We start from the raw sequence: 21,463 nt of genomic DNA on the forward strand, positions 1-21,463 counted from the left end.
CTGCCATAAGCCTGGGTTTTCACAGTGAAGCTTCTGGCACTGCTGAGTCCACCTGCCGTGTAGGTCCCAGCGCCATAGATCAGGCTTGTCTCTTGAAAGGTTTAACTCAAAGCTCCTTATCAGAAAACATCACGCTTTGCAGGTCTTGAAATCCAGACCCAGTCAGTCATAGACCCAAAACTGAACTGAGCCAGAGCTGGAGCAAGCATCACTTAAGTAGGAAAAACCCCTATATTTCAGAATGTCTTTAAATTGCCCTTGGAAGAGAGCTGAAAAATTTACTAAAGAAGCTGATAAATCAATGTTACTTGAGCTGCTTGAGGATGCAGCTGACATTCAGTAATTAGGAATAAATTAGGGCCAAAAAAATCAATGTGGCAGAACAAACTGGGGCGCGACGGGCTGGCAAGGTTATGCCCAGCACAGAGGACTATGAAGCAAGTGGTGGTTCCTGAGTAACAGAAACATAGACACAACAAGCAACACAGGGGAGCGTTTGTGTTTGTACATACCATGGAGTGCAAAAGGCGCGAATGATTCAGAAGGTGGGAATCCACTCTGATTAATTCATTAAAATCCATTTTCACAAGCACTGTCACATTGTACCAGAACGTTCTTCCTGAAGCGTACAAAATAAAACAGCCAAGTCATCTGAGGTCTGATGCTATGGAAAGCGACAGAGCTATAGGAAGGCTCTGAGCAACCGAAGCAAGCTTTAACTTGGCAAATACGAAGGGCCCATGTACAGCCATCAGCTATGGCCTCGTTCGCCATATGCCGCTGGCAGCGGTGCCAGCGAAGAAAAAGAAGCCAAGGGAGGTCTGCTGGACCCACAGCACCCACGCACCGTTCAGTGCTCACGGGTGCGAGTACTGAAGCTGAATATCCTGGAATTGATCCAGAGCAGATTCCCGTATTTGTTTTATGAAGAGCTATGGTAACAGTTTTCCTGCCCCCTCCACCCTCAGAAGGAAAAATTAACCATATTTCTATTAGAAGCAGCCTTGAATTTATCAGTAACATACCCTCTGGCATTGGATCCACACAGCCTGCTCCTTTGGATGAATTGCAGCATTTTTTAAGCCCTGGACATTCAGTATCGAACGTGCAAGGATAATCAGATGTTTCCATATTCTCCATTGGACAAATACCAGGTCTTGAGGCAAACACACTGGATCTATTGAGCGCTAAGTAACAAAAACATTTCTGAGAACAAAAATATAGAAAATTGTTTCCATAAAATCGTGCTATTTAATTTATAGCAAACACCTCCTCCTCATTTTAGAAGCGTGTCTGTTCTGAGGTTTTCATGGAGAGAAAATAGCAGCCTAAAATACCATTATTTCATTTCAAGAGTGCAAATGTTCTCAAATTTTTCTCTTTTTCATGACATTTCTGTTACAGAAATTTTGAATTGATAATTTTCCATTAATAATATGGATGGATGGATAGATAGATAGATAGATAGTTTCTAAATGAAAGCACTGCAAAACAGAAAATGTGCCTGATGTCATCTAGGACTAATCCAAATAAAATATAATGATCAAAGAAACAGGTAATGTCTAAGCTAGAAATTGGGAGCTTTCATTTAACCTTCTGTTGTGACAAAGTTAACCTTTAGTTATAGGAACTGAAGATGTTACATGGGAGCGGAGACACAAGGCTGTTCTCAGGTACAGTTCAGTGGGTTACACAGAGGGACTGGGGAGCAGAACTGAGCCCATGGTCTGCAGCCTGGCAGCACCCGCTCTGTATCAGCTAGCCAACCCGGGGAGGTCGCTAGCCCAAGCCGGACAGCCCTGCAGAGAGGGCAGCTAAGGCAGAAGGTTACTGCTTCCCAAGCCAAGGGCAGACAGCAGTCCTGGCTCAATGCCAGCACATAACTCTTCTCCGGAGGAGAAGAGGAAATACTTCTAAGCTCTACGAACATTGCTTTTACCCACAGTCTCAAACATAGGTCCAAGTAATGCTCAGCTCTGGTCTTTCCAATCAACCTAAAAGATTTCTCTTTTCCTTTCATTTTGGACCTACAAGTTTTTGGTCCTACGAACTCTTGATCTGGGCAATTAAAGTCAGCCAGCAGGAAAATGAAAATTATTCTTGCAACAGAAACAGGTTGTAGTGCAAGAAAACCACATTCAATATAATAAAATCCATAGCAAATGAAAGGTCCATAGCAAACTATAAATCTCTCATGAACCCTCATTTCTGTGGGGTTTCTCTTATCCCAAGGCTCTGAATAATAGTAAACCTGAGGTTTCTGAGAAGCAGAAGGGAATATTGAATCTAGGACTTTTGGCCTCAGCAAAGTAACCTTCTTAAACAGGTAAATGATCGTGATTAATCAAGATTTAAACTAAATCTATGTAACTTGCTGCTACATGCACATTCTAGTTCCCCCTCTTTGCCAGTCCATGGGAGACTGGAGGCTATTGCAAGCAGAGAACCTCAGCTTTTTAGCACATTCCATAACAGATCTCATTTCTAGTACTCCAAATCCCCAGACCAATCTACAGTTCAGGGATTGAGCTCAAAATGGGGCATGGAAAATTCAGCATGTAAAATTGTCAGCCACTTCTGCAACTGGACATACAGTCATATTTGCACAAAGAAATAGACTATTAAGACCAGCGGTTTTAAGACTATGGCCTGTGTCTCTTTGGGAGCCCACAGTATGCTTGTCAACAGTCTCTGAAAGGTAATTAAGAAGAGTAATCATGATTTAATGATGGGATTCCACACCTTTACTGAAAAACATGCCAAAACCCACAAGCTAGAAAACAGGGAAAGCACTGAGTTGAGACCTCTCAGCAGTATGCAGGTTACTTGCACGTGTATTTTTACAGATTTTCATGCAGAATACATGAGGCAGCACTTTCCCACAGTTTTATATTGTATTTGATACACTGTGTGTGTACACTTCGTGTGTACACAGTCAATGAGCACATGCTTTAACAGGGCTGCGAGCATCTTTCAAGTAGAATTGGTGTTAGACCCACGAGAGCTCTGGGCAGCAAATTAGGAAACCCTACCTCTGCTCCCAACCCCAATGAACGGCCGGCTGTCCTACAGGGAGCAGGATTTGTCCTGCTACCTAATGCAGCCTAGTATGGGCCCCTTCATGCCTGCAAACCAAGAGCCCTTACACTCCTTAGTCTTCCCCAGGACCAACTCTGCCTCCAAAGTTCATTTTGAGTCATAGGCCTAGGTTTGCAGCGGGAGGATGAGGCAAAAAAAAAAAATCAACCCTGTGCAATCTGACTCAAGTTACTTCTGGGTCCAGCAAGCCCCAGTAGTCCTATTCTGCTTCCCAGCATGGACCAAGAACCTCCGCTTCTGGCTCCCGGGCTGGCACTATGGGTCGCTCCCCCAAACGCGCCCTACTGCTAGAAAGCTTCTTCCTGATTTCTAGTCTAAAGCCACAATAAGGTGTGATACGGCCTCAGTTGCCCTTAGATGAGTCTCCCACGCATTCCCAGTCTCATGCGATTGCTCTGTCCCAGCCTCCTCTGCGGGGAGGCTAAGCAGCCTCTCACACCGGGAGCTTGCACAGACACAAGCACCAAGGGATTTCCCTGTGTTGGTACATCACCAGTGCTCCTTACTATTCAAACCAGGTGGATCTTGGTAAGCCGGACTCAAACATGTCCAGAGCCTCTAGCTCTAGTTCTGAGATTCAGGTGCAGTTCAAGCAGGTTTGAGGTTCAAAGCAGCTTTTTTCCACCTAGGTCTTATTTTGGCATGTTTAACTGCAGTGTAAAAGATTTAATGAGTCACATGCAAACTCAGAAAACTCTATTGAATCCTGGCCGAGTGCCACACTAGCCATTTATCTAAAATCAGAAGGTCATCATTTTCAGATCAGCGGAAACAGAGATGGATTCACATCACATTTCTGCCCCATTGTACCAGACGCACTTTGAAAATTCGATTTATGCTCTCCACTTCAATCACTTCGGGGACAGTCACCTACCAAGCAACACTGCCAGCACTGGGGAGCAAGCCAGCTAACTCCTCTGTCAGTTGGATAAAGTATAGGCTTTTCTCCTCCGCTATTTGCATAAACTTACAGAAGCAGAAATGCAGCACCTAGTGCTTAGCAACGAAAGCTCAGTTACCAGCCTGCCCACACGAGAACTGCCGGGTCTGCTGTGACTGTAGAAGAGGGGGATCTCCCAGGAGATAAATGCTGAGGGACACCACTAGCTCAGCCATAACCCCCTTCCTCTCCCTCCTTCCACCTGGAGGGGATGGGTTTCATCCAGAGGGTGCAGTAGAGCCAGGGACCAAACCCCTGCATTCGTCTCAGGCATCAGAAGGTGGAGACAAATCTATGAGATTATAGAAGGAGCCCCTGGCAAAGCCTGTTACAAAGGCAGACTGGCAGTTTTCATCATATGACCCTGTTTTGGGGGTCTTTGGGCACTGCTAGACTTTACCTGCTCAGATGGATGTTTTCCAGCCTGATTGCCTGTCTGGGGGTTAATCGGGATGGAGGGCAGTGTCAGGGTGTGCTGGTTCAGCATCTGACAAATATTTAACACCCCTCCCTATGAAAAGCCACGTCATTCACTAGAACATATTCAGGAGCCATGGGTTGAAATTTGGCAAGGACACAGCTTTTGGACAATGGGGATCATGGCCTTTGAAGCACAAAACCAGTCTGTGCGTGCTGAGAAGAAACTTAATGAAATTGAGCCACTGCCACCTCCAGCGGGTTCATCCTGCCAGCAGCAGTGCGATGTGGCCGTGCCCGCACCAGCAGTCGCTGGAGAGCTGGCAGGGACCCGTGGTGAACCCGCAGCTCGGATGCGACTCCAGGTACCCCTGCTCCCCCTGGGGTTAACGTGGTCGGGAAAGGCATGAGGTGAGTAACTGAATGGAGCAGATAACTTGCAAGGAAAGACTACTAAAAAGGCTGGGACTTTTTGGTGTGGAGAGGAGAAGGCTGGGGGTCAAGGTTTACAAAATCGCAAAGGCAGAGGGTAAGGTGAAAGCGGAGCTGGTATTCACCAGAGCCCACAATAATAAAATGGGTAAAAGCACACACTTCTATACCCAAATGGGAGTGAACTTCTGCAATTTGTTGGCACAGGGGGTGTGGAGGCAGACAGCTTCGGTGGGCTCAAAAAAGGGACAAGACAGTTCCCACATAGGAGGTCCATAAGCAAACACCACGGGGAATAGGCAGAGACATACCCTCTGACACCCGTCATCCCATTTCTGCAGCAGCTGAGGGCACACAAGGGACCCAAACCACAGGGCAGCCAGAGACACCTGCTTCTGCGTGAGGTCCCGTAGGGCATTTTGGCACTTTCCCACCCCAGTGGGATGTTGCGGTGCTGCCCACGTGCCCCTGGTGACACCGATGTCCCACGGCTTTCTGGTGACAGCCCAGGCAGGGGGAGCAGCTGTGCCGCATCTCCCCGCTGCTCCGGTTAGACTCAGCATGCAGACGTCTGCATGCACGCTCTGGAAGGTCCCAGCCCTGCTGAGGAGCTACCTGGGCACCTAAAATGAACATTTTTTTTAGTTTACAGTTGTTTTTCTGACAACCTTAGGAAGTTATGCAAAGCATTCTCTGATTAAAGCATGGCCTTAACATTGCAAATCAGGTGTTCTCAAGTCAAGAAACTCCAGGATTAAAGTAACCTGGACCTTCTTATTTCAAGGTATTTTTGTATATGTGTGCTTAAAAAACAGCCTTCATCGCATGCTGATGCACTCTTCTGCTCCCTAGCTGGGTATCAAGCAGGGTTAGATGGCAGATAAGGAAGCTCTCTGGTTTCATCTTATGCAGTAAGGTGGAAGGTGGGCAGCAAACCACTCACCAGGAGAAGTAACCATACCATTGATTCAAGCAGCTGGAAACTAGCCTGGAGAATTGGACTCTCTACCTAAAAAAAAAATCCTGCAAGATGCTGGGAAAGTTTCATACAACAAATTCATGACAACCTTTCAGAACCGTGGGTTTTGCAGGTCCAGGAACCAGACCTGCCAGCCCTGGGACCTGCTTAGCAATCAGGGGACTGCTCACAGTCACCATCGAGGACACGAGGCTCTGCGTGCCAACCACGCAAGTTGTTACAGGCAGCACTAAGCACTCTGAAAATCAAAATCAAAATAAATTTAAGAAAAAATTAAACCTGCACCCTAGGTGTCTGAGAGTGGGCACACAAAATGGTTTGATGTCAGTGTCTCTGCAGCTCAGCTGCCCAGCTGTCAAGGACAGAGAACCTTGCTCCCTTCCCGCAGGCTTTGTGAAGACAAATTGCTATCTGTTTATCACCTCAAGAGGTGATAAATAATTCTCTATTCAGAGAGAGGCTCAGCAGAGCTCTGCACCACGCACCAAATGCGGAGGCCAAGATGCCGCACTGCTGGGGATCTCCTTAGAGGGGCTCTGTCCTCCCTGAGCACCTCAGGGAAACGTGGTCCTTGGGGCAAGGCAGCGCCGAATCAGGCAATTAAAAGAGTTTATTAATCTGTATGCACAGGCACAAGGACAGGAAACAAAGGTGGTTTTATTTAATTGTACCTCTAGAATTAATTCTAGCACTTCCTAACTTTTAGATACTTTAGCTTTTCAATTTTTATTTTTAAAAAGTTAAAGTAGTTTGTGTGTGCGTAATACTATCCTAATGAACTGATGGGCAACTATTGAGAACTACCAGAGTAACTTGGCTAATGATCTAGACATTTCTTCCAACAGTAAAGAATTAAGAAAAGCGGGGCCTGCCATATTCCAGGCAAGGGTAAATGTTTTCTTCTGGGAAGAAAAGGTAGGGAGCGGCCAGGAGCGGGTTGCTGTGAAAGGTCATGGAGACCTTTCCGCTCCTAGTAGGATGGAGAGCATGCCAGCATGGATAACATCAAGAAGAAAATAACAGTAGTTCAACAGCATGCTGTGCAGTAATTTCAGCAGTTCCAGTTTCCCTTCTCATCATTTATTTAAGACTGTGTCTAGACAGTGCATTACCATTCACAGAATTTATGACTAATGCGCTGAAAATCAAAGATACCAGAATAATGTAAACACAGAAATCACCTAGAAGCCATACAAATCCTTTTATGGTTTAAAATATTCCCAAATTAACTTTGACAGGAAAAACAGTCAAGGTGACCACAGTAGTTCATGGACAAACCTGCCCAGCGTGCCCATCGACAACGTGGCAAGGGCAGAGCGGAAATTCTGCAGCTAAGCTTTACAAGAGATTTACAGATTTGTTAATGCTAGATGAAATCAGCTCATCAACAGCTCTCAAGCCTAAAATATCCCTAGAGATGCTTTTAAAAGGCATAGAATTATACTGGGAAAAATACCAGGATGCCTTTTTTTTTCCACCCAAGAAGATGTTCTTGATTTTCAGAGGTTCTGAAACACCTTGAAAATCAAGATTACTTGTGCAAATAGAGACAAACCGTAGCTAGCTAGTGACTCTTCAACATTTAGCTAACTGTTTTGGGTTTGTGTGGTGGGGTTTTGGTAGTGAGGGAGGGGCAGAAGGGGTGGCTCCAGTGAGAGGCTGCTGGAAGCTTCCCCAGCTCCAAGTCGGACCGGGCCAAGCCAAGGCCGAGTCCATCAGTGACGGTGGTAGAACCTCTGGGAGAACAGATTTAAGAAGGGGAACCTGCAGTGGGGGAGAAGATTGTAATGTGAGAGAAACCCCTCTGCAGACACCAAGGTCATTGAAGAAGGAGGAGGAGGTACACTGGAGGAGGTGATGCCCCCGCAGCCCGTGGAGGTTAAGAGTGGAGCAGATGCCCACCTGCAGCCTATGGAGGACCCCAACGCCAGAGCAGGTGGGTGCCCCCGAAGATGGCCGTGACTCCATGGGAAGCCCGTGCTGGAGCAGTCTGTGCCTGAAGGACTGCAGCCCATGGCAGGGACCCACACTGGAGCAGTTCGTGAAGAACCGCAGCCCATGGGAAGGACCCACATTGGAAAAGTTTGTGAAGGACTGCCTCCCGTGGGAGGGACCCCATGCTGGAGCAGAGGAAGAGTGTGATGAGTCCTGCCCTGAGGAGGAAGGAGCGGCAGAGACAACGTGGGATGAACTGACCCCAACCCCCATTCCCCGTCCCCCTGTGCTGCTGGAGGGGAGGAGGTAGAGAAAATTGGGAGTGAAGTTAAGCCTGGGAAGGAGGGAGGGGTGGGGGGAAGGTGTTTTAAGATTTGGTGTTTTGATTTGATTGGTAGTAAATTAAATTAATTTTGTTTTTTCCCCAAGTTGAGCCTGTCTTTTGCCCGTGACCATAAGTGGTGAGTTATCCCTCCCTGTCCTTGTCTCGACCCATGAGCATTCCTCTGTATTTTCTCCTCCTCATGACATTGGGGACGGGGGATGGGAGGAGAGAGAGAGTGGCTTCATGGTGCTTTCTTGCCGGCTGGGTTTAAACCACAACACTAACAGCTATTTCCTTGTACTACAGAATTAAAAAGCAATTTTCGCCACTTGCTTCTCAGTCTTGTCATTTGATACATAGGTGCACGCATGTATGCACATGCATATATATCAGAAAGACCTTAATGAAGTAACTTTTAAACAATAATTAGACCTACTGGAGATTTTCCCCAGCATGGAACTGATGCTTGGAAAATACACATGATCAACAGTGGGTCCTTTGCCAGTCTGACAAGATTACCTGGACACACCATAACCTGCAGGTCAAATTTTGCCCTGGCTGACATTCCACAACAGCCACAGAGCCAAAAAATAGCAGAATACAATAAATATAAGAATGATGTGTTTCTAATTAAGCTTTCATTTCTCTTCTCTAGCAAATCATTTTAAGAACAAGTAAAACACGACCACTTCTGCGTTCCCATCTTTCTGTTAAAAGCATTTTCCTGCTAGACACAATATTCTACTAGTAACTGTTGAGAAAACACATGGCAAAAATTGTTTGGAGGTTCATTTTCCAATGTTATGAAGCAACTTACAAGTAGGATGAACACATTGTTCTTGACAGATCCCATGACAAGACATATGGCTCATACCCTGTCATGTCACGTTATATGATCTGATGCAGGAGCCAGTTCCGGGACATTCCCATAGATCTGAGTCACCCAAGTCTTATGACCCAAAGCAAGGGCCAGGGCTGCAACAGGACCTTTCCTTTTCAATCTTCTGTGACAGTGTTGTGACTACGTAAATTCCCAGGACCATAACTTGAAAAGGGGAAATGGAGACAATACAACATCATACTGAAAATAGGAGACAAAATTATGTTCTGCAGAAGTTTTCTGGATGCTGGAACAGTCCAATGCTGGCCTAGCTAATCCAAGATCCCTGTTCAGCTTAAAAGCATGTGGCTTTATGCATTAAAAAAAAAAGTTCCTTTTCCCCAAGAAATCCTTTCCATTTACATTTTCTGCTAAAATTGGGAATGTAGTGTTGACAACGGGTAGCCCTGATGTGGGAAGGGGAAAAAGCTTCCATCCTGAGTCAAAGATGATTAAGTCTTCCTGAGTAGAGTCTTATTAAAACTCAGAAGTTAGATCAGATCCATCAAAAGGTTCACCAGCTTTTCCAGACCTCCAACATAGCCCTAGGTAACCAAGGAAGCCCTGAGAAAATGGGCCCTAATGTACTTTTGATTGGAAAGCAGTTGGTACCAGCTTGCCCGGAGGCCACAGGTTGTTTTACATTAACACCAAAATTGGGTTTGTATCCTGGGAACTGACTCTGCTCCAAATCAAAGGAGATGTTATCCTAAGTGCATCCTGAATTATTTTTGAGAAGAAAGCTCCTACTGTAAATGCAAGCACGCTCAGAGCAGACACAGCACGAAGCAAGGCTATGTGAGTTATTGCCCTTGGCCATGGATATTGGACTAAACCAGGACAAGTAATGAGCCCTTGTAGGGGTACCAAGCAGGTGCCTTCTTCATGCTCACCTGGAACTTTAGTGATTTTGTGACTAGGGGTGGCCAAGAGCAAGAATCAGTCTTTCATGACTACTCCTTACCATGTTGGACCAAGGTTACTGTAGATTTTTGCAGACTCACTGATTTCAGTGAACAGGAACCTATTGCCCAGAACTGAATTAAGCCTTTACACATCTCAGTTTAAGTGAACCCTCTTCCACCAGAAGCATTTATTTTAACTATTAATCTGACTAAAACTTACCTAAAGAGCAGTAGAGTCCAACTTGTTCATATCCTTCACAGCAATCTGTAAGAGTGATGGTTTCAGGGACTTCAACAGTATGATACTGTGTTTTATAGTACGTCCGGGGACACACCATCCATGGTATCCATCCTCCACACGAAGTGCTCTTCTCATAGGACTTTTGGTAGGCAACCGTTTTAAACACATTTTTGGTCAGGCTATAGTTGCACAGATGGTACCCTAGCAAAGAGAGGCCTTTTTCTAGGGAGGAAAAAAAAAAAAAACACAGGAAAGAAAGGGATCAGCACTAACTTGTCACCACAGAGCGTAAGTTCCCTGCAGTAGCTAGTTAAAAATACTGTTATGAGAAAGCAGTGACAGAACGAACACAGATGAATGATTTCCAGGAAGGCTGATGTTAGGAAGAATGTCACTTCAGAAAACAGACAGAAGAAAGAATTAGTAGTGACTGCTTATCATAGGCAGCACTTCAGCCATAAAAGGATGCAGACTGGCAGAAAATTCAAAAAGCTCTCAGTGCCTTCAGGTGCAAAGAAGAAAAAGGGCAATTTAACTCAAGTAAGCATAAAGGAAATTAATATACATTAATAGAAATTAACAGTAGAGCAGAATAGGCACTTCCAGGGCAGACTCTTCCAAGTACTTTAGATGTCCACTCCAGGCTCATGCTGCCAAAGTGTTCATCTTTCTTGGTTGACTACAAAGGGAACAAAGGGCAATGAATTCACGGGCAGATGAGTCACAGTAGATGTCTGGAATAAGACATCCTTCAGACATCACCCTAGGCTAAAACTGGGTACTCATACGTCACTGGGAAGGAGTTTCAGGTATCTGACACAAAACATATTCCTGAAGCTCCTATGTTGCCTATCTGCATTTGTAGCAGACCGTATTAGACCAGGCCCTTTGAGAGCTGCAGTGGTTCATTGACTTCAGTATAAACAAAGTCAGTGATAAGTTCATTAACTACATAATTTCACACAGGTCTGGGAATGGGACTCAGTTGCTGGATCTCTGAAACCAGTCATGATGAGGAGCGAGCTTGTTAAATGCTTTACTTAAAACTGAAATACTTGAGAAGGAGCAGAAAAAGAAACCCAAACAACAACAACAGCAACAAAACCAGATGGAGTTTAAGAATTAGCAGTAAGCAACCTACAACCATGTCACAGACATCAGGCTGTCTCCTAATGAGATGTTTTAGAAGCCAGAGGGGCTGAGTCAGTCTGTGTCCCCTTTGGGAAATAGATGGGCTAGAATTAAAACACCTATATCATCCTTTAGACAAAGCAATAAAAAACCTTCAATAAGGATAAACATGAATTAGCTGCAGAGATTCAAGTATGGCAGGATTGTTATTTCTGAGAGCTCTGAGGGAACCAGGGCCAGTCAACAGACAGACTGAAGCTAACATAGTATACACAACAGGCATACAATTAAAATACTTACAGCTTAGCTTATTTGTACAACTTATCTCCTGCCTGAAAAAATGAAACATGTAAAAACAATTCAAGAAAAAAAGAATTGTCAGGTTCTTAGGAATCATGTGCTTTTATCATGTTTAGCTTTCCAGCTAAACAGAAGAGATACATGCAATTTGAGCAGGACTGGTAAAAGAGCTTTGAACAGGATGATCCATTTGTAGTGCAAGGACAGCCCAGAAGAAAGCATGGGATAGATACCACAGGCCACAGTACATCCCTCAAGCTGGCTCAAACAAGTCACCCAGAAGGTCTTCCTCCAGCCCTCATCCTAGCTACTGCTCAAATAATAACAGCCTGAAAGATGTCCCCTGCCTTACTTGTTCAAAAGGCCGTGAAGAAAAATGGATTTGCTTGGTGCAATTCCCAAACCGAGGCACAGACACCTCCCAGCAGAGAAGGGCACTTTGGAAGAGCAGAAGGATGGAGAGAGGGCTGGGACTGACCATAGACCACCCCCAGCATAAATACCTTGCATCTGACCAGACCCAGGGAGAGCATCGGGCCCCTGGGAGTTCAGCCCTGCTCTGCCTTACCCATCCATCGTGCCTTCCTCCCGCACAAAAGGCAGAGTTCGATGTCAGGGCATGCTACAGAGAGGACGTGTGAGGGCAAGAGACCTGTCAGCGGGCTCCAGGGAGCCCTGTGCTGCTGCTTAGAGCAGGTCAGCAGGAAAATAATGAGAAATATCTGGCATATCTGGAAATCCTACTCCCTGCTTCTTCCTCCCCAGCCTCAAGCAGGGCACCAGTGTGTCCAGTCCGTGAAGCTAGCTCCAGAGACAGCAGCTGAAAGGTCTTCACTTCCCTAAAAAGCACCAGGAATGTAGTCCTTTAGAAGAGAGTGAAAGGAGATGGTCGTGAGGGACAGGAGGGAAGACATGCAGCCTGTCTCAAGCCGAGCGGCTGAAACCCACACCCTGCCTGGCCCAGGAGAGGACCCCAATGGCCAGGACAGAGGTCTGACCAGGACCACGAAAGCCCATACCTAGCTGTGGCACGTAGGTGGCTGTGCAGGAGGGAACTGAAGGTGAAGCGAGCCAGAGAAAGTAAGGTGGTCTCCCTCCTCTGGTTAACTTTAGGACATCCCTCTGTGGGTTCTGGAGCAGAAAACAGAGATCAAGGGCTGCTTTTTATCCAACGCATTTGATCGGCTATCACTTCACATCAGGCACAAGTGCCTTACAAGAAACAGGTAGCTCTCATTGCATTTTGTAAAGCATTCCCTTGCCACTTGTTAAGAGTGCTCCAAGAATACCTACCCCAGCAAATGCTTCTAGGCATGTAGGCATGGGAAAAAAGAGAAAAAAATCTTTTTTCAGCTTTTTTTTTTTTTCATTAGTTTGGGACCTGAATGGCTAAATACCCAAAGTGGAATGGAAAAACACCTAAATCATTTTGGATCTAGCCTTTATCTGGAGAAAGTGCACAAACATCTGTTGGTGATCAGGGATGGTGGGAGAGGCAGGACAAATTTTGTTCTATGAAAACGAGAAAAAGAAACCATTGTATTAAGGAATCATACTGTTATAGTATAAAATTTTGTTGGAGGACGGTAGGGCAGGTAAGGAAGAAGAGTTGAGCCTGGTTCCTCATCACTATGATCCCTCTGTTTCTCCAGAGCTCACGTATTAGCATGGCTAGAGCAAAGCAAGGACTGGAAGAGAACAACCAAGTAGGGAGAGCACTGAAGATTCGTGTTGTCCGTGCAGAGCTGAGGCTGCAGTGAGGACATAGCACTGGAAAGCTAAAAATTCCAGAGTCAGCTGAGCTGGCTTAGGCTCTACAGCAATGTGCAACATAAATACAGGTATGAAACTGAGAATAAAACAGTGTAGAATTAGACACAGTTTATTATTAGAAGCTACAGCTGTCGGCGCAGATATGAAATCATATTTCATACTTAAACATTGATACTAGGTATAGAATGAGGCTTCCAAAGCCAAAGAGAAGGTCTGAGATATGGCTATGGTGGTACAAAAAGATACCCTTGCTGGAAGAGGTTAGACCAAAGGTGACAGGGAAGGTGCAGCACCACCAACCTTGCCATCATCCATCACTTCCATACAGTTTAAAACAAGCTTTGACAGTCACAGTGTTCAATTATTTGCTGACAGCAGTTTCCTGCTGAGCAACGTGGCTTAGATCAATTTGGGCTCTTTAGCAAATTGGCTTTCTGTTCTCCTTACCCCCATCTACGGGATTATGGCACTATCAAATGGAATTAAAATGCACTGGCTGTTCTTTCCAGCAATATAAAGCTGAAGTTAATTGCAAAGCAGAAGGCAGTCACCTGACATGAGTAGGGCTATGTTACACCTATCATCTCTGGACTTCAGGTTTTTATCTTGGCAACCACCAGCTTTCAGAACTGTCAGGGAAAGTATAAATTTTATTATGTTAAGCAAGAGCAGAAACAATTAAAGCAAATACTTTATTAATAGAAACAAATACTGAGAGGAAAGTCTGAAAGGAAAGTCTTTAGGAGCAGGCTGCTTATAACTCAAGGTCAAACCCAGATCAGAACTGAGAGCACGATCAAAAAATCAGCAATAAAAAATGCTTGATAGCATTTATGCCACAGACTTAGCTGCAATTCTGGAAACTTCACTGCTCAAGTGCCAGAAAAGCCACTGTGAGCTAGGATCTGCAAAATCTTTTCTCGCTGGAGAACAGCAAGAGCCAAAGACAAGCTCCTTTCTTGTCTTGACGTAACCTTAAAAGTAATCTGTTGAACAGGTTCACAGAGGGCAGATTCAAACTCAGCTTTAAAAGGCAAAGGCTCTGAAACATGAAGAAAAATGGATTAAGGGCTCAATTTTTCTGGGTATTCCAAATTCTTTTTAAAGTCAACACCATTGACTTTAAATGGCACTAGAATGGGGGTTCTGCTGACCCCCAATCTGTAGAAACCTCTTTTTCAGCTGTGACTTTGACAGAATAACAGAAAAGTCTTCAAGGCTTTAAGAAATATAGTTTGTATTTTAACTGAGACTTGCAAAACCACTTAAGTAAAAAAATGCAACAAAAAGCAGCCAAAAATCACAATCTTTCCTCATCTAAATAAATCAAACCAGGAATTAAGAGCAAATTAGGATTTAATTTAGCAGTTACATCCTAGCAACTGGGTTAGGTTTTTTCCAAATTACAGCCCATACCATAGATGAAAGTTAAACGTGTCTTCTACAGCTTAATTTTATGCATCTCTAGGAATTTGGTTTGGTTAGATTTTCTTTGTTAAATTATCAACAGAGGATTCTTAAAGGGTCCCTGAGACATTGCCAGTTCTCTGGAGAGTGGCCACCTTGGCTGGTTTATTTCAAATAAAGAGATATCCCACATCCAAACTAAGCTGTCCTACATAAAAACCATGGTCCTCTGACCAAGTCTGCATCACTCACCTGTAATTTCATTTCCCCTTCCCTGCTGTGTGGCTGCCCAGAGGATGAGAACAAAAAAAAGAGTGATTCTGGCCATTGTATCGCCCGTCCTGGATAAGCCCTTCTTACTGCTTCGTTTCCAAGGTGGTAGAGCTTGATCGTCCTTACATGTAGGCTTTCGGATTAGGGGAAAAGGTGCTCTGGGTTTTTTTTACCTTTTGCAGGTGGGTGATAACTACTGGCAACAGAAACAAAGAAGCTCCAGTGGGAATTTTGCCAATTCTCTCTCCTTCGCACTCTCCCTGGGGAACCTGCATCTTCTGCCTGCTCAGCTTGGCTTCCCACCAGCCTGACTTTGAGAAAAAGGCATTTCAAATTGCTGGTTTAGTCCATGTTTATCCTTCTGAGCACTTATGCCCTCTCGCACCTTGAATACCTGACAGCTAGGAGCCAGATTTACATACCTTGAATGCCAGGTATATGTATCCTGAATTTTGTTTCTGTCCACACATCAAGTGATACCATTTTGTAGGTCTTTAATTCTGTACCTTGAAAAAAACCTAAGAGTATAAGCAAATGTCTATGTCAATGTTTTTTCCTGAATTTAAGCTGTTTCACTAGCTGCTTTCATTGTGCTCCTCATTTCATTGCAATTTCAGCATCACATAAACCAGAGCAATGCTAGGCAAACAAGACCCTTACTAGGCAGGGCATGAATCAGGAGATTTGAGAAACCAAAATCCCTTTCTTTTCATTGTGCAAATCATGAAGGCATGTTCCCAAGATTGACGTGCCTGCAGCTTTACAACACAGGAAATAACTTCAGTGCAATATCACTTGGCTCATGCAAAGAAAAGGAGCAAACACAGTATGATATTTACAAGGAGCTGACACTAAAGTATGGAAAATCACAGGTACAGTTCTTGGAGCTGAGGCAATATGTTCAGACCAGCACTTAAATACATGTTACATTATTGTAGACAATTTCACGTGGACGAAAGAGCCAGATGTAAGGGAGCTGGAAGCACAAACTCTCATTTGTGCATGTTCAGAAAATCAGTAATAGTGCTTCTGTAAAACACTGCCAGGCAATCACCATGTTGGCACTCACAAGGTAGGAGAGCTGGGGCCCTGGAGAACATGCGGGGCCAACAGGGGAGTCGCAGGGTGGTTCAGATCCTCTGGCAGAGGGCAGAGCCAGAGCTCCGTGTAGTGTCGAGGCACTTGTGAGCTGTTTTTCTGGCTTGGAAAATAAAATATCAAGCTCATCAGGGGAAAAAAAAAAGAAGAAGAAGAAAAAAAGGAAAAATAAGGCTTGCCCAGACTTCAATTGAAAAATGTTTTTGTGTAGCAGAGAACATTTCAACAAAAAAACCCAAAAAAACCAAAATATATTTTGGTTTGGAAACCTTTCTGCTGTGTCTAAGCAGAACGTGTGCCTTAGCACCCCTTCTCCTGCACACACCAGGATATCTAGTCAGGCTGTATCCCCCAGGTGCACCATCTCCTGTCAGCACAGGGAGGCAACAGGGAGACCCTGGCTGTAGGCTGTACAAAGGATGCCATCTGACTTAAACCCCCCAGTAATAAATAAATAAATAGAAAAGAGGACTTGAGTCAGTGAAATTCAATTTGCAAATAGAAATATTTCTCTTTGTGATCTATTTTTTTTAAACCATCTAAATTTTCTGGAAAAAATATCTTGATTGAAATTTTTCAGCTAGCACTCACAAAAATAAGATCTTTAGCCCTTAGAAATTACTTGGCACCTTCTGTAAGAAGCGTATGTCCTGGCCAAATTCAAATGTAGGTAATGCCAGGCTGGCATCTGGATTGGATCGCATCTGAGGTCTCCCACTTACAATCCTAAACTGCTGGATAGGGTTGCTGTATGTCTTAAACTGTTGCTGCTTTCCAGAGTTAGCTATAAAACAAAAGTCATCATCTTCACCACTGAGGACTTCTGTGACTGAAGTATGATCCTCCAAATTGCAGTAAAGGACTAACATCCCCATTCCAAAAGACTTAAGTATACACACTGATCTTTAGGACTATGAAAAAACATGGATAAAACTTTGCACATTTACAGCTCAGTCTTACGGCTGGCAGCTGCACCGGGCTTACATTCAGGGTGAGGCAACTAACAGTGAGTTGCAATTTTATTGCAGTAGTGAATGAAACGGTTCCTAAATACAGAATATGTAGAACCCCCTTTTCAAACAAAAGTCAGTGGGTGTTTAATCTAAACAAGAAATGGATACAGAAGTCATGTGTATTTAAGGATTTACCTTGTAATTTGCAAATTCTTTGAGGTTCTGATTCATATCTGCATTATTTCTTCAGTTACAATCTTTTAGGCACACAGCAACCTACTTTTTAGCAAATGCAGATACTGGAAGAGACCACTCAGGCAATTAAGTATGCATCCCATGTCCTGAACAACCATTTTCACATCTTCCAGACATACTATTGCACTGAGTTAACTGCAGTAAGTTGAAGATGATGCCCTGCATCCCAGGCAGTAGCATGCGCTCTTCATATTACTGCAGCTGCTGTAAGGAGTTGCGCTTACTCAGCACAAGTCCATACAGTCTCCTGCAGGAAAACTAGATAGACTTATTGATCATTTTGGAAAAATGACCACGTGTACATGCATGGCTGATTACATATAATTATATTTTAAGTAACCATTGATGTATTTTATAGATAAATTTTTGGTCTTTTTTCCCTTATTCCTTTCAACTAGGTGTTATCTTAGGACCCCAGTAGAAAATTTGCTCACTCTTGCTTTGGTGGTGAGGAAGGTCAATGGAGAGAGGAACGGAGAAGGAGATGTTAGTGGAATAAAAGCCCTGGCTGTGTGGTGCTGGTAGCGAGCTGGACTCCGCTCTGGAAGGAACTCATCACAGTCGTCCTGGCCCAGTCACCTGGAGCTGATCAGTTCTCCCGGCTCTGTTGTTTGTATTTTCTGCAGTTACATTTGTAATGTCTGAATTGACCTAAGTATGCAATTTATACAAAGAAGGGCTGTGCCAATAAAAGCTATGTCAAAATCCATTCATGGATAATTTTTCAGGATCAAGAAGCAGATTTTTAGAGGTGGGATTTGACTCTCCTAGACTGTACTATCAGTAATTGGAATATCATGGCTGACAGCAAGCTTTCTTTAGCCATTTATTTCTTTAGATGGATTCACTTTTTTTTTTAATTAGTCACTTAGAAGATCCTGATGTTCTTTCGGCTAGGAGTTTGACACAGAAAGTTCAGTTGCTGGAACATTTCTTTTTGCTTTGTATTATTTTGTCTATGAAGTAATCACTATTTCAGATGCCCAAAATGGTCATGACGCTTCAAGACAGACTGGTTTGCATGCAGGAAACAGGACTAGGCATTTGGGCTCCATTGGAATCTAACAAAAGCCATTCCATACTCCAGAAGCCAGCAAGCCTTCCCATAGATGTATAGGACCTAAAGCTTGAGAAACATTAAATCATTTAACCTGACCTCTCATGATCAGCTGTCAGTAAATTTCTCCCAGATACCTCTTCCAGACCCCCACCATTTCAACCTGATTACAGTCTGTCAGTCTGAGAAAGCCCAAACTATGGCCACAGCAGACTGTGGGAACGGATGGAGGTGCCACCAGTCCTGAGGATCTCACAGTGGAAATAAACTGATCCAGGTCAGGAATGCAAAGGCAAGACCATGCTGCTAGCTGTTCAGATAAGACCTGATTTCCATCTGATTTCTGCCCCATGACTGCATCCCCTAGTGCCCGTGACTCCCAGTGATTTTTTTCTCACCATCAGGGCAGTCTTAAAAACTGCCCCTGCTGTGATATTTCAGACATTTGGTACAGGGCTGAGCTCAAACCAGTCTTTCTCTTGGTGGGGCATTGCTAAGGTTTCTTTCCTCCTCTCCACTCCTGATCTTTGCAAAGCCTGCAGAAACTTAATTGCCTTTGAGCCTGCAGCTGATCTGTCAAAACTGGCTTAAATAGGTCAGCAAGGCCAAAAGGTGTTAGAAGAGAGGAACAGGCTGACTTGGCCAGAAGTAACCTTTTTGTGGCTAAAGACAAAACAAAATAAATCACTCCTGCCATGAGGATACAAACTTATTCCAGCTTCTGAAAATCAGTACATATAATGGACACCTTAATGTCCGCTCCCTACAGAGAACTGAACTTCTCAGAAACTTTAACTATTCAGTTCTCAGAGTTAAAATGCTGGTCTGCAATTCCAGGGACTTGAAGTCCCTGCCCCTGCCACGGAGCTCTTGTGCAGCCACAAGCAAGTCACGCAGGTCAAATGTGCCACTGCAATGAAGTCATGGGGAGGCAGAAAGGCCAGTATTTCAGACCTCCTGAAAGCCACAGCTACAACACTGTAAATATGCTTTTGCTTATGTTACCCGAGAAAAAAGTAGAACAGAAAAAGCACTGTTTTGCCTGCATATGCTAGGCCTATGTTAGCATGGACAACAGCTAAACTTGGGATTTTTTGAAGGGGTCCTTCAGACACATATCCAAACAGTGGAATAATAACACTTGCTTATTTCGCTGATGTGTTTCAGAGAAAAATGCAGTCAAGATGAAAGGACATATACAAATGAGAGTAAAAAACCATTCACTTAAAGCCCCAGGAGTTAATTAGCTCAACTGTGCAGGCAGAACCCCCCCTGACTGTACTCAGTGATTCTTCTGTCTCACCAACAAACTGTTCCTCAGGAAAATCTTCGGGTTTTGTTTTTTTTCCCTGAACATGCACAAACTGTTTTAAAGTGACTCATGAGGAAAAAGTTCTTACTGGTAACAGGAGGAAAAATATGAGTCAGGCGGAGGTCATGCTGAACCTCTGCCTGGCCTTGCTCCTCCAAGCGAGCGCCGGTTGTGCAATCTCAGCACAGAGAAGCTCTTGTTTGCTCCAGTGCTTTGATGGCACGGTCCCATTCCCAACACTGAGTTTGGTACCAGATGAGACTGATGATCACACCTCATACATGATTTAGCAGCGCTGCAGGGAAGTAAATCCCATCGAAGACATTTCGTGGTGTACTTCTTGCTTTTAACTCTCAAGCCAGGCGTTTTTGAAAGAAAGCAGTCTGGGCAGCGGGTATTGCCCTTTGCTATGAAGGCTTACTTGGAAAGAGGCTCCCTGGCTCAGCATCCCCCCATGGGGTACGAGGGCCAAGTCCACCTGAAGGTCCCATTCAGCAAAGAGTATCGTGTCTGGCCTGTATCAGCACTTGGTGATGGGACCGGAGCCCCCTCCCCGCTCTGGCTGGCTGGCTGGACCATCAGCTCCCAGCAGAAAAGGGCTGGGAACACAGCACCGACACTGGTCTCACACCTCCGTGCTGAGCCGATACCACAGGGCTCAAGATTGGCAATGTCTTGCAAACACCAGCGACCAGCCCACGAATGTGGCCAGGCTTCACTGGTTTGTGCCAGTGCCGCTGCTTGTAAACCATTTTTGACTGAAGGCCACTGCTGCTCCTCTTGGAAGAAGGATGGCTCCCCGTTTCTTATTCCTCCTAAACCCATCCGACATACAGCCAGAATATGGATGGGAAGGACAAAGGACTGTGTATGCAACTGGCAAGTCACTTTGTGAATCCGCCTCTTGCATACACGTGAAAAACCTGCCTCTGTTAAGCAGATTTGAAGCACAAAATAAACCAACCAAAATATACAATCTGCTTTTCGCTGTTAGTCAGCATAAGATTTGGCCCTTACTTCCAGCTAAGAGATACAGCGATATACACACACCCCCAAGCACACCTTTCTGATGGGAGATCTTTCTAAATTGTTGCAGATGCTAATCTATAGCCCAAACCCCAGAAAACGTTTCACAATTTGTGTAAGATCTTTTATTGATGCATTAGATTTAAATGCCTATAGGAAGTTTCTCACTTTGAAGGACCTGAAGGAAAATTGTTTCGGTGTGCTCCTGAGCCAGCTCAATTAAAAGCACAGAAGCTCATAAGGAAGAGAAGCCTTTCAAAGCAGAAACGCTGGACTAAGGGAACCTCCTATACAGACAAGGCAGGTGATGGCACCCCACTCCTACTATGTGAATACTGAGTAAGGATTTCAGGAAAGGTTTGCAAAAAAACAGCACATTTTAACTTGGTTAGAAGATACAAACACTTGAATAGATTTGTTCAGAAGGAGGAATGCAGTAAGTTGTTTTGGGGAGGTGTATTGTTTCTTTTTTTTCTCCCCATTAATACCAGTAATTGTGATCAACCCAGACAAACACTGGATTACTAAGTACAAAGGAGGCAGGGAGCTTTTTAAGTCCGCAGAAAAACACCAAATGACTAAAACACCAAATGATTAAAAGAAATACAGAGTCAAGTTTGGGGTAAAGGGAAGCTTGGGCTGCAAGAAAAAGAATAAGAGTTTTAATCTTTCTGCCAAAATGTAATGACCAGACAAGTTATGAACCCAAATCTGTGTCTCTTGAG

General features: G+C 44.3%; 1 protein-coding gene across 1 annotated transcript in view; it reads right to left on the bottom strand.

Annotated features, from left to right (window-relative positions):
- The window catches only part of UMODL1 (uromodulin like 1), a 52,098-nt gene extending 39,673 nt beyond the window's left edge, over positions 1–12,425 (bottom strand). The window contains exons 1-3 of the mRNA XM_069785059.1: positions 10,133–12,425; positions 1,026–1,187; positions 513–619 (exon numbers count right to left, since the gene is read on the bottom strand). Of these exons, the coding sequence (XP_069641160.1) occupies positions 513–619; positions 1,026–1,187; positions 10,133–10,250 (387 nt within the window). The 5' untranslated portion in view covers positions 10,251–12,425. The remainder of the gene's footprint in view (positions 1–512; positions 620–1,025; positions 1,188–10,132) is intronic.
- Positions 12,426–21,463: the final 9,038 nt, after the last annotated feature.

Source organism: Haliaeetus albicilla, chromosome 6 (genome assembly GCF_947461875.1).
Source record: "Haliaeetus albicilla chromosome 6, bHalAlb1.1, whole genome shotgun sequence".
Lineage (NCBI taxonomy): Eukaryota > Metazoa > Chordata > Aves > Accipitriformes > Accipitridae > Haliaeetus > Haliaeetus albicilla.